General features: G+C 34.3%; 1 protein-coding gene across 1 annotated transcript; it reads left to right on the top strand.

The window, feature by feature from the left end:
• Window positions 1–10,357: 10,357 nt before the first annotated feature.
• On the top strand, window positions 10,358–10,958 carry LOC126750208 (cytochrome b-c1 complex subunit 6, mitochondrial-like). The gene is made up of 2 exons (XM_050459748.1): window positions 10,358–10,561; window positions 10,649–10,958. Exons 1-2 carry the CDS (start codon window positions 10,466–10,468, stop codon window positions 10,820–10,822), a joined length of 270 nt encoding a protein of 89 aa, XP_050315705.1. The 5' UTR covers window positions 10,358–10,465; the 3' UTR covers window positions 10,823–10,958.
• Window positions 10,959–13,537: the final 2,579 nt, after the last annotated feature.

Below are 13,537 nucleotides of genomic sequence, written 5' to 3' on the forward strand. Positions count from 1 at the left end.
CATTTTTGGCTTTCATTTGTCCTTGCGGCAATACCTGCACCTCAATTAAGTTGACCTACCTTTATTCATATCGAGGTTTGCTAGTAGAAGCTTGCTTCTCTTTATCAGGACAACTGGTTGCAATATACCCTGGTGTTCCACAAGTAAAACACGTAACAGACTTTACGATCTTGCTATCGTGCACTACTCACCTATTCACAGATTACAGATCACCAGCCACATTCATTTTGCACTGATAAGCCTTATGTCCAATTTTGCCACAAACACGACACTTGCTCAGAAATGATGATTGTTCCTTCTTGTCTGGCTGAGTAAGGGCACGACGCTTCGAACTAATATGATGATCAGTTGGAAATAGCGCCGACCGCTTATCTGTAGAGCCCCTTAATGCAACGCAAAAACTCTTTAGATCTTTTGGTATGTCCGCCTGCAATTGCTTACGAACCGATTCAGATCTGTTTGCCACAACATGACATGCAAACAATGTTGCTAAGGCTTCTTCGTTTTCACAAGACTTTATTAAGTGCATTGCTAGGCGTAAAACGTGCAGTCCTTCGTCCAAAAGCGTTGTATTGCTAGGAACACCCCGACGTCCAAAAACTGCTTCCTCAAACATGTCCATAATGTCAACTGGTTTTGAAAATGTCGATAAAAATTCTGTGCGAATATCTGCCCAAGTTTTACCTAAAGGTCTAGAACGAATAAGCCAATCCGCTGTATCTCCTTTTAACGCACATGATAAACTAGTCACCGGCGTAATGCCAGATAACATTGGCATTTTAACAATCAGCACCTGATTTTACTCTGCATTTCATTCATTTTTCTAAGTAGCAACTTCACTCGACTACTTGGAATATTTGTCTGCGTTTTAGGCTGATTCGTCAGGATATTTTCAGCCAATTGTGGACTGGTCAATCCCACTTCTGATGTCGGAGAGTCAGTATTATTATTTTCGGCGGACATGTTCGTTATAAGTGAAACTCGTAATTCATGAAAACACACAGTACAAAGTACTAAGTACCGTCGCGAATAAAATGAAAGAACTAGTGATCCGAAGCCGGTCTATTTATCATCAGTTCTCTCAAAAGACTGCCTTTTCTTTTTTATGCTTCTCCAAGCATTCATTCCCGGCTTCGATCTACTAATCAAAACAAATCTTTATCTTAATATTCTTAGAAAAATACGTATAGCCGACATATATTATATTAAAGCAACCATTTAGTCAAGTAGGCATACAACTAAAAAGCAACAAATTGCTAAATAACACTTCAGCCTCCTTGACTGAAGATATAATAGTGATAATATACATATAGACATGACTATATATCATTATTATTAGAATTCAAATATTTCAAGAGATAAATAATTTATTTACACCGATTTGTTGGTCTTACAGGGAATTACTATCAATAGAAAGTTTTAAATTTGAAAACTTTTCATTAAATTGGGGATAAGTTTGAATATAGCAACATGGTATATTATAAATAAAACTTGCATCCGTACTCAGTCTATTATTTCTGCAAATGGAAAACCACCATAAAAACAATTAAAATATAAGAAAATAGTTACAAGATTATTATTAAATAAAATATTTAAAAACACCCTGAAGGATTTCAATTATCAAGTTTATATACGAGCGCATTAAATAAAGTGGTTTAGTGGAAATTGATTTAACATAATTCGCATAATGTATACACTCGTAAACCGCTTTAGCGATCGTAAACCGATTTAAATAAGTGGTTGATGCGGTTTCAAGCCGCTTTATACTACCGTGTAAACACCTGTCACCACTCAACCGGTTTAACTCTCAGCTCTACCAACACAATGCAAATAATTAAAAAAAAATAAATGAACAGATATTTTAAGGTTAGACGTTATTTAGAGTCTAAAATATGAGGCTACCCGAGTTCAATCCTGTCCTACATCCGCAGAAAATGTACCCATATAAACCCAGCAATACCTTTACCAATACCAAAGCAGAACGACGCTATCCCAGGAAGAACAAAATTTTGGTCATTGGATCGGATGTTGGTACAATTGGTAGCAAGTATGATCTAAACTGCCAAAAGACATCTAATTTGCTGACTGAAGACCTGCTTCAAGAGACTCTCCAATTCTCCGAACGGTTCACTAAATCGGACTTCGTTTTTGTGTTTCTTGGTTCACTTGAATCAGTGCTCGGGAAATGATGCAGCATTGGGGATATTCAAAAAAAAAAAGAAACATGGATAATACAAACGTAGTTTTAATAGGACCGTCTCTGTTTAAAAATAGGCCCATACTTAATTCATTTATAACGTCACAACATCGCGAAATCTCAAAATGCATTGAATCCCTAAATGAAACTACGCTTGTACCCATTGTTGGCGATTACATAAATAAGGAGCGCATGGTACATTATCTCATTGATTTCTGTCAATTAAATAATACTAAATTAAATTTTCACCAAGACTGTCAACATCTCAGTCCAACGTAACATTTGGGAATAGTAAACTCTCTACTGTTGACATACAAGCTAGCAACAATGATGTAAATGTAAAACACATTCAATCTAATGTTTTACCTATCCAACTAACTCTAATGTTGTTAAATATTCAATCTGTGCGACATAAAACTAGTGAACTTTCACTTTTTTTGCATGACTTAAACTATCCTAGTATTTTATTACTTACTGAGCACTGGCTTAAACCGGGTGCAGAGCTTATTGATCTACCAAATTATGTTATTTTGTCTAGTGTTTGTCAGATTTTGTCTTCTCATGGTATATTTATGATATTATTATGTAATTAATGAACAAATATAATATAATAAAAAAAAGAAAATAATTTAAATGAACAAAATAATGGGTTAAAGAATGAAATTCAGAATCTAAAAACTAAAGAGAAAGAAGTACAGCTACAAGTGGATTCATATACTAGGGTAAATGAGGAACTTTCAGAGAAGATAAAAGAGCTAAATGATCTTAATCAAAATTTGATTAATACCATTACAATGCTTGAAAAGGAAACTGAATATCACAAAAACAAGATTAAGAGTATGCAGACAGAGATTGAAAGCTTAAATTGTATTAATACGCACATGTTAACATCAATTAAAACTCTTGAAGCGAAGAAGGATATCCTGTCTCTAAATAGAAATGTTAGCAGTAACTTAAAAGATTTGACGACTTCACATCTTCAATCAAAATCTACAAACTGCTTAGCAAAAGTGCATTTCAAGCCATGAGCAAAATCAAATGTACTAATTTATGGTGATTCTAGTGCTAGAGGTTTCTCTTCTCTTCTCTCAGGTATTCTGAGCTCGTCATACAACACCTGTGGTTATGTGTTTAGTAATGTTACAGCCCAGACCTTATGTAATTATGCGTTTCCGCTAATTGTTAACTATACGAAGAATGATGTTGTTGTTGTTTGTCTTGATTTTTCTTGTTCATTGCCATCTTTTTCCCAAATAAAATCCTTGCTATCAATGGGCAGGATAACTAATGTAATTGTTTGTATTAAATGCGATTTTAATAAGTGCTCAAAAAGCAGATATTACAATACAATTCATTTTATGAATTCTTTCATCTGTAACCGTAACTTTTCTGTGAGAATAAGTACTGATGTCAGACAAAATTTTAGGTACCGTCACTCTGCCAAATCTATGTGTAAACTTTTATCTTTATATGTCAAAAATACTTTTCTGTCATCCAAATTAGTATTGGCATCTTTAGGTATTAGCAATAGTGGGATAATCAGCGATACACCCTTGATCGAAGGTAGATCTTCGGTTACGCCTCAACTAGACCAATCTATAGACACCCTTGCTATTGGATCTTCTTTTTTAATAGAAACTCCCACCATAATCAAGTTTCCCTAGCATTTCTTAATGTTCAATCTGTGCGTTCAAAAGTTAGCGAATTAGAACTATTTTTAGAATCGGTAAACTTTCCTAGTGTGTTAATTCTTGTTGAACATTAGTTGAGGTCTGACGAGCCTATTGATATCCCTGGTTATGTACTAATTTCCAAATTTTCACGCAAGCAATATACACATGGTGGTCCTCTTATTATGTTAGAGAAAGCTTTTTTAACTAAATTTGTGTTTATTACTATTGACAGATTTGATCATCTATTGATTGAAAAGGTGTGCGAGTTTTCTATTGTATTTAGCAGTAAGTTAAATTTGTATTTTTTAGGATTGTATCGATCTCCATCTGGTAATTTAGATTTGTTTTTAGAAAAGTTGGAGATCCTTATAAGTGAAATTTCGGTTAATGCGATGTTGATTCTAACTGGCGATCTTAATGTAAATTTTTAAGACAAATCTAATGGATCAAATCGAATGCTTTTTAATCTGTTAAACTCATTTAATTTTAAGATGCACGTGGATCAGCCAACCCGGATTTCAGCATTTTCTTCCTCACTGATAGATTACTTCTGTACGAATTTTAACCAACACGAAAATCAGTGTACAACAATCAATGCCGGTTTGTCTGACCATGAGGCAATAGTGGGATTAGTAAAGCTTAATAGTGCAGCTAATGAGAATAAGTTTGCACGCGATAGACTTTATACTAGAGCTAATTTCCGCAAATTCTCCTTGCTTTGCAATATGTCAAGTTGGAATAATGTATTGACTACTATTATGTATTGACCCACTGCATAGCTTTCATCAAATAGTATTAAACAATTTTAACACTGCTTTTCCTGTTGTCAATATTAAGAAACGAAATAGAAAACCTTGGTATACTAAGGGTTTACGAGTATCTGAGAAAAATATGCGCTCTCTTTTTTACATTAGGAAATACGCTATGAACAATGCAACATTTTTAAATTATTATAACAGATACCGCAAGATTTACAGAAACTCAATCAAAATGGCTAAGTGGACCTACTTTCAAAGGAGGATAAATAATGCCTCCAACAGAGCAAAAGAGTCTTGGAACATTTTAAATGAGCTAAGGGGCAACAATAATGTCTTGGTTATTCCAAGTACCTTAGATTCCAATGTCCTCAATTCCTTCTACTGTGATATTGCTAGTAACCTTGCAGCCAATCTCTTACAAAAAATAGATCCCAGGAGCTATCTCAGCAATGTCGTAGTAGCCGAATCTTTCTTTTTTTCCCCACAAGTGTAGAAGAGCTTAAACAGTTAATGGTTAATATTAAGAATAAGAGTTCATCAGGTTGGGATGGGCTTTCTCTTAAAATATTTTCTGCTTTACCTCTTGTTGCTTTGCAAGTCTTGGCCGAGTAAATTAACTTTTCATTTATGTCTGGAGTTTTCCCAGAGTGCTTAAAAAGAGCAATGATTGTTCCTCTTTACAAGGGTGGCGATCGCGACTGTCCTTCTAACTTTAGACTTATAGCGTTATTGCCTACTTTAGCCAAGATAGTGGAACGGCTCGTTAAGGTGAGGATGGTTTCATTTTTAAATAGGTTTGGCCTATTGAGTCTTCAGCAGTTTGGCTTTCGTGAGTCTGTGAGCACAAATGATGCTATCTTTAGCTTTCTAGAGCACCTGTACAACCGACTGAATGTTGGCGAAGTTGCAACAGCGGTATTCTGTGACTTGTCCAAGGCATTTGACTGCGTGAGTCACAGAGTGCTGCTGATGAAACTGGAGCTCTATGGTTTCAGAGGAATTGCCCTTGAGTGGTTTCGTTCCTACTTATCAAATCGTGTCCAGGCTGTCAAATTTAATGGTGGTATCTCTAAGGAACTTAATATAAATGTGGGTGTTCCGCAAGGATCAGTACTTGGTTTTTTACTTTTTCTCATTTATGTGAACGATCTGCCACAACTGCAGGTAACTGGCAAATTTACATTGTTTGCCGATGATACCACCATCCTCTGGCACGACTCTGATGTTTCTCAAATGGAGGCCAATATACGTGCAGATTTGTTAAAAATAAAAGACTGGTGTGATGCACATTTTTTGACATTTAATGTTTCCAAAACAAATATCCTTAATTTTAAATGTAATACAAATGATATATGTTTGAATAATGAAGCCATCACCATGCCACCGTTCAGTAAGTTTTTGGATCTTTCCATAGACAAGTTCCTTAAATTTGAAGACCATATTGTGAATGTATGTAGAAAAGTCTCATCAGGCTGCTACGCCCTAAAGGTTATTGCCACCAGTCTTAATTTCTCCATCGCCAGATCTGCATACTTCGCGATTATCGAGTCGCACCTTCGATATGGAATTTGCTTTTGGGGTTCATGTTCAAATTCACTTTTTAGTTCAGTGTTTGTACTCCAGAAAAGAGCCATTAGATATCTATGTGGGGCCAAGCCTCGTGACTCATGTCGCTTTTTGTAATCATAATATTTTAACCCTGTGTTGTATCTTTATTTTGGAAACAGTTTGCTTAGTTTTTAGAAAATATAAACAGGAACTCCACTTAGGAAGCCACTATACATAATACGCGACAAAATTATTTGTTGAGGCTACCCATTCCTCATTTTGAACTTGTCCGTAGCTCTATCATATATGGAGGAAGAAAGCTGTTTAATGAATTTCCACTAGAAATAAGACAACTTAAGACTGAAAAAAGCCTACGTACAAGGACGAAAATATTTCTTGCTAGTAAAGCGTACTATAGTTTAAGTGAATTTTTTAATGATTAGCATTTAAGTATTTTCCAAAGTTTTATATAATTTTATTTTATTTTAAATTAGTTTCTCGTTTTTATTCATTTAATGTACAGTCTATTGGCTTTGTCTACAACTTCTATGTTTATATTGACAATAAAGCATTTTTGAGTTTGAGTTTGAGAAAAACTTTTTAGAACACAACTCTTTTCAACAGGTAGATCTCTCTGCAGGAGACTGCAGCGAATTCTTTTTCAAATTAGAAGCATTTTTATTTGAAATTCCATGGGCGGCTTACGTAGTTCTTACAGGAGATTTTAATATCAACTTTAATGATAAAAATTCTGTCTTTACTCTGCCCCTCGATCATCTAATGGGGACATTTAATATACATATGCATGTAAAAGATTCTACTCGTATAACACAGTCAGCAAGCTCCACTATTGACTATATTTGTTCTAATTTTCCAGATGACTCCGTTGAGTGTACAGTCGCAAATTCTGCTTTATTATAAACTCATGGTCTGAGAGTTTATACTATGTAAAATAGCATGTAGTGTATCTGCACAGCGATATGGTCGAATTTTTGGTATTAATAACTTTAATAAGTTTCGTCAACTTTCAGCTCTTGAGTCCTGGAATTCTATTTTCGATTTATCTTCCTTTCACACAAAAATTGTTAAGCTCTTTGATGCTTCCTTCCCAATGATCATCATATCAATGATAAAATCAAACCGTAGTTTTTCACAGCTATTTCAATTCTTACCGAGCCTTGTATCGTCGTCTGATAAGAATCTCTAAGCAAACTTACTACTCCAACCTGTGGTACCTCCAAAAGTGGTTCATCTAACAAATATAAGGAGAGTTGGAAAATTATTAATGATATTCGTCACAATTGTGGTAAGCAGTCTACAACTTCAGCATAATTTAAACCCTTCAGTGGATCCTCTTTCCTTTATGCCAGCCATTCATGTTCCAAATTCCTTCTTCTTTATACCTACAAACCTAAACGAACTCAAGGATATTCTGTATACTGTAAAAAATAAAAATTCAACTGGAGAAGACAACCTTTCAGCTAAGATTTTTCTCAACCTTCCAGAAACGGCGCTAAAGGCACTAGTTGACGCAATTAACCTTTCTTGGAGCAAGGGGATATTTCCATCTTGCCTAAAATCAGCTAAAGTTATCCCAATTCACAAGGGCTGGAGCTCTTGATAATCCTTCCAACTTTCGTCTCATCTCTCTCTTGTCTACGCTATCAAAGGTAATCGAAAAACTGGTTAAAAATCGAATAATGTCCTTTTTAAAGTCCAAAAACATCCTCACCAGACTTCAATTTGGCTTCCGTGAAAATACCAGTACCAATGATGCCATGTTTAATTTTTTTCATGAGCTTTACTCCCAAATAAATGATGGTGGAGTTTCGGCGGCAGTTTTTTGTTATTTGGCTCTCGATTGTGTCTGCCATAGGATTCTGCTGCGGAAGCTTCATCATTATGGATTTCGGGGAGTTTCATCTTCTTGGTTTGCTTCTTATCTGCAAGATCGGCAACAACGGGTGCTTGTAGGATCTAAGTACTCTGATTATCATCCTATCACCTTGGGAGTTCCCCAGGGTTCAGTTTTGGGGCCTATACTTTTTCTCCTATACATAAATGATCTTACCAATCTTAATGTACGGGGGAAATTCACTCTATTTGCCGATGATACCACACTTCTTTGGCACAGCCCAGACACAGATACTCTGCGAACTACATTAGCAACTGATCTTCAGGCAGTAAATCTCTGGTTTGAATCAAACTTGCTGTCACTAAATCCTCAAAAAACCAAATTATTGTGTTTTCAGTGTGCTCTAGACCACGTGCCTTTTTCTAATTCAGTAGTTCAGCAGTTTGATAATACAAAATTTTTGTGTATATTCATTGACAGAGAACTCAGATTTGAAGAGCATATCCTCGGTCCTTGCAAAAAGGTGTCTGCAGGTTGTTTTGCAGTCAGAGTGGCTACCCTGGAGCTTGGCATGTTTCATTAATTGAATCCCACCTTAGGTATGTCATTTGCTTCTGGGGTAATGCAGCTGCCTACCTTCTACAAATGCTGCTTTTTTTACAGAAGCGTGCTGTACGTTCCATCTGTGGGGCTAAACCAAGAGATTCCTGTCGCCCATCATTTGTTAGGCTGGGCATACACACTGTCTTCTCCCTCTACATTCAGGAAGTGGCCTGCTTACTTTTTGCAAATCGCTTTAAATTTATAACCCGAAATCCAAGATACTTAACGCGTCAAGTGAACGATTTAAGTCTTTCAATCCCCTCCTCCACATTAACTAAAAAAATCTTACCAGGTGGAATCAGGGAGGCACGTGTATTGACACTTTTAAACGTAAATTGAAAATACTTTTGACCGAAAAATGTTACTATTCACTGGATGAATACTACGTCGACACATTCTAATTTTCCCTAAGGGTAAGTTTATAGTATTTGAATTTTATTTGATTTGTTTGTATGGTTTGAATTCTTTGCTGTCTTATACTTGAGGGGATAATTGTGGAATTTAATTTTTTATTTTTTATGTATTTTTTTCTGCTGTTCTTATGTATTGTTTTCTGATGTTTGTTATAGAACTCGAGTGTGTATGGGGTGTAGTGGTTAAGTTTAGTGGTAGTAATTTAAGGTAGCTTTGTTTAGAACAATTTTTCTTTATTAATAACAATAAAGCATGTTTTTTTTTCCCAAATCATTTTGTTATCAGTTCTTAAACTAGTCAAATTTTCAAGTAATAAACTAACTAGTCAACTCAACAAATTTTTTGTTAATTTTCTTAAATTCATATGTTGGCAATGGTAAACAGTCGTTTACTCTAAAAAAAAGAGGCATTTATTTCCAACAGGTTTTTTACCCAATTACAGGAAAGAATAAAAAAAAATTACCAAAAGATGTATAAAAATTAAATGAAAAATCAAAATGCTTAACATTCTATGTACTTAAACAGACTATATATACACATACTAAAAAGACTCTGCATCACTTATTTACTTAATACCTTCTATAATGGACCTTAAATTGTGAACAAAAATATCGAACCGTTCATGTAAATTATTATTAATATAATTCTGACACATTATATTAATAGGGGATTTATACAAAATATTAGTCCTAGCGGGATTTACATAAAATAATCTTAAAGTGGAAACTCTTTCTTAATCTTTTCATGTACGCACTAGCCAAGCTGAATTAAGTGGTTTAAGTGCCCGTATAAACTTGGTAAACGTTAAAGTTGTCTGCCAAATTATTGGTAATATGGCAACATTGGTCTTAATATGTCCAGAGGATTTGTTAACGTCATTAATTAATAATTATCAAGGAACTATGTATCAAAACAGTACTGAAAAGCATAATAAACTCGATTAGCTGATGGTACTGAGTTCTTGCCTCAATTTACTCTTTATTTTTAATTCATAAATGCAATATATAATAAGTATAGTTCAAAAAGGAAATGCTAACCTAAAAACCTTGCCTCGTCCCACTCAACTTCTCCATATGGCAACACAGCTCATACATTCTACTAAGATTACTACAATATTCGAATATTTTATACACTTAAATATTCCAATATTGTCACCTTTGAAATAATTCACAGTTCACAACTTGTGATTTGTCTCCGAGGCATTTACATCAGTAAACAAATTTGATTCGGTAATGACACAACTTTTCAAACTTGGCAACACCGGCAACCTGGTCTTTTTTTTTATCGCACGTTGACAGCTGATCAATGACAACTGACAGTGACATTTGTTATTAATTTGCGATCTCGAATTTGTTACGTAAATTCACCCAAATATTTCAGCGATTTTCCCTTGAATAAAACAAAAAAAGAAGGGAGAATGTTCTTCGACAGAATCTTCCCCAAACTGCTGACCGTAAAGGCTCAGGACGCAGACGAGGAGGCCGAGCTGGTGGACCCCCAGCAAGTTTTGAGGGTGAGTGTTATTATTGTGTACCTAACCTCACCACTTATCCCAATCCAGAGACTTCTAATTTTTATGCGAAATCCTTTTATGTTTTAGGATCAATGCAGGGAAACCGAGCACTGCAAACATCTCGCTGAAAAATATCAGGCCTGCAACGACAGAGTGAACTCTAGAAGCCAAACCACCGAAACCTGTGTCGAGGAATTGTTTGATCTTTTGCATGCAGTAGATCACTGCGTTACCAAGGATTTGTTCAGCAAATTGAAGTAGATTTAATCAGGGGGAAACATTTGATGTAGTGCTCTTACTTTATGGTCCACTTCCTAAAATGGGGGTGTTTAACAATAGGTTTATTTGTATGTATTATATTTGCCCATTATTTGTTCTAATAAATGAATAAATCGTTTGCTTTGAAATTATTTGTAATGAACGGCAATAAATAAGGTACTAATATATGCATTGTTGCTATTGTTATAAATATGAATAAGTTTCATGGTTGAGTAATAATTTAAAAACAACTTATTTATAGCAAAATGGTCGACTACAGTTTCCTACACAAGCTGCTTGTAAAATTTAAGTAATTTCCTGCAGATGGCGATAGGATCCCAGTGCTCAAGCATGTGCATACACATTCTATGAATGTTCTGAAATTTTATGAATATGAAACAACAAATGTTTATTTGATGACAGACATTTTTAAGGAAATCATTAACTCATTTAAAATTAATGAATAGCATAAAAACAAAACGAGAAGAATCAAAAAATGTACATACAGTTATGGTCATATAAATAGCACACTTTTCTAAATTGCGATAAAAAATATTAAATACCATTTTCTATTTTTTTTATAATATATTTAGCTTAGATGTTCTACAAAGAGTTGTATTTAATTAAAATTAATAGAGTATTTTAAATATATAAGAAACATAACAAAAAAACTAAAGAAATGCTGGCCATTTAAATAGCACATTTAAAAAATATTTACTTTCACCAAAACCAATTTAATATTTTGTTGGGTATCCTTTATTTTTTATAACTTCACTTAATCGCTTGGGTATTGACTCCACCAATTTTGCACACACGCTTGCCGGAATACTGTTCCAAGCCTCTTGGAAGTTTTGCCATAGTTCATCCAGATTTGAGGGATTTAATACCTTAATTTTGGTTTTAACGTGATCCTACAAATTTTCCAGAGGGTTCAGGTCTGGGCTTTGTGGCGGCCATTCCAAAACATCTACCACATTTTTAGTAAACCATCGTTTTATTGATTTTGCAGAATGTTTTGGATCATTATCGTGCATGAACTTACATGTAATTGGCATAAAATGCTCCATGTATGGTTCCATAACATTCTGCAAAATCTCCCTATACTTGTATTGGTCCATTATTCCCTCTATACGATGAATAGGTCCAACACCATGCCATGACATTGCTCCCCATATCATAATTGATCCTCCTCCATGCTTAACAGTTTTAATTGTGTACCTAGGGTTTAAGGCACGATTGGGAGGACGTCTAACATAGCATTTTCCATCATTTCCAAATCTATTAATCTTGGTTTCATCGCTCCATAATATGGTTTTCCAAAAATTAATGTCCTTATTTATATGTTGCTTAGCAAATGCCAATCTTTTTTTAATATTTCTTTTTGAAACAAGTGGTTTTTTCCTAGCTACACAACCTTTGAGATCTTTTTCACATAATCTCCTTCTTATTGTTCTTGCAGAAATATTGACGCCATATTGGTCTGCTATTTCACGTTTTATTTGGGCGGAACTTAAAAATGGATTACCCTTGCTTATTCTAATAATAATTTTATCCATGTTATACGTGGTTTTTCGAGGCCTTGTTAATCTTTTCTTGTTCATTGTGCTTTGAGTGGTCTCATAGAGAGCCAGAGCATTATAAACCATTTTCCTAGAGCAATTTTAATCTTTTGCTATAGCAGAAATAGAAAAGCCTTGATTTTTCTTTTCTATAATAGGAGCTCTCCTCTCTGGTCCACAATGTTTCTTTCTACCCACTAAAAACAAAACTGCTCTTGACAATATTCAAAAATTTAAAAGTTAAAATAATACTTACTAATTAACACTAGATATATTTAATAAGAATGAAAGGTGTGCTATTTATGTGTCCAGCCTTAAAACGTTAATATTGGAATGAAATTCTGTATGTGCATATATTTTTAAAATAAACATAAAGTCTTGCATATTAGGAGGAGATTAACTGCTTAAATATTTTCTTATCAGTCAGGAATTTGTTTTTTGTAAGTAATATGAGGCGTATAGAATCAAACCCCGCTAACTCCACTTTTGTCCAAAAATGATATTTTGATTTAATTTCACAGCTAATTTGCCAATGAATCTGGTCGTGTGAATCTTAACTTTCAAAACACGCTAAAAGAGGTCTAAAATATGGCAAAAACATCGCGTTTATTTTCAAAACCCGCTAACTCCCTGCACATGTTACAATCAAATCCCGCCAACTCCATTTTGACCAATGACGTTGCTCTATTAGATACGAGCACATGTTTATGTATCATTGCATCAGTTGATGTTTAGATTTCTATTGTGCAGGATCTGAGTTATTGCTTTTAGTGATTTTTATAAATAAGTTTTAAATATAAATATGGATGAGTATAATAAACCCGTACAAAAATGTACACCGAACAAAGCCCGAAAATGTTTAGTAAACAAATCCAACCGAAAATCAGAGAAGCAAAAGATTGAGAGGTAAGTCCTATTGTGTAATTTTGGTAAAAATGTGTTTCTAAGTGTATTTTTATATACTCAAGTCAGGATCTTTTTGCAAGTAAGCGTTTTTTTGTCGAAAATCTAAACTAGGACATTTTTTAAAATTGTTAATTGCTACTTTGATAACTACAATTAGGGGCACATTAAAATTTGTTAAAATAAGAATGTATAAGTTTAATTTTGTATAATTTGTAAGTAAAATGAAAAGCCGGTTCGTTGTAATCTCAATAAT

Source organism: Anthonomus grandis, chromosome 2 (assembly GCF_022605725.1).
Source record: "Anthonomus grandis grandis chromosome 2, icAntGran1.3, whole genome shotgun sequence".
NCBI classification, from domain to species: Eukaryota; Metazoa; Arthropoda; class Insecta; order Coleoptera; family Curculionidae; genus Anthonomus; species Anthonomus grandis.

What these genes read in the sequence shown, in the direction of transcription:
- LOC126750208 (XM_050459748.1), top strand. Translation starts at nt 10,466, where the DNA reads ATGTTCTTCGACAGAATCTTCCCCAAACTGCTGACCGTAAAGGCTCAG. An exon ending in ACCCCCAGCAAGTTTTGAGG is followed by an intron (nt 10,562 to 10,648) that starts GTGAGTGTTATT and finishes TTTATGTTTTAG; the next exon opens with GATCAATGCAGGGAAACCGA.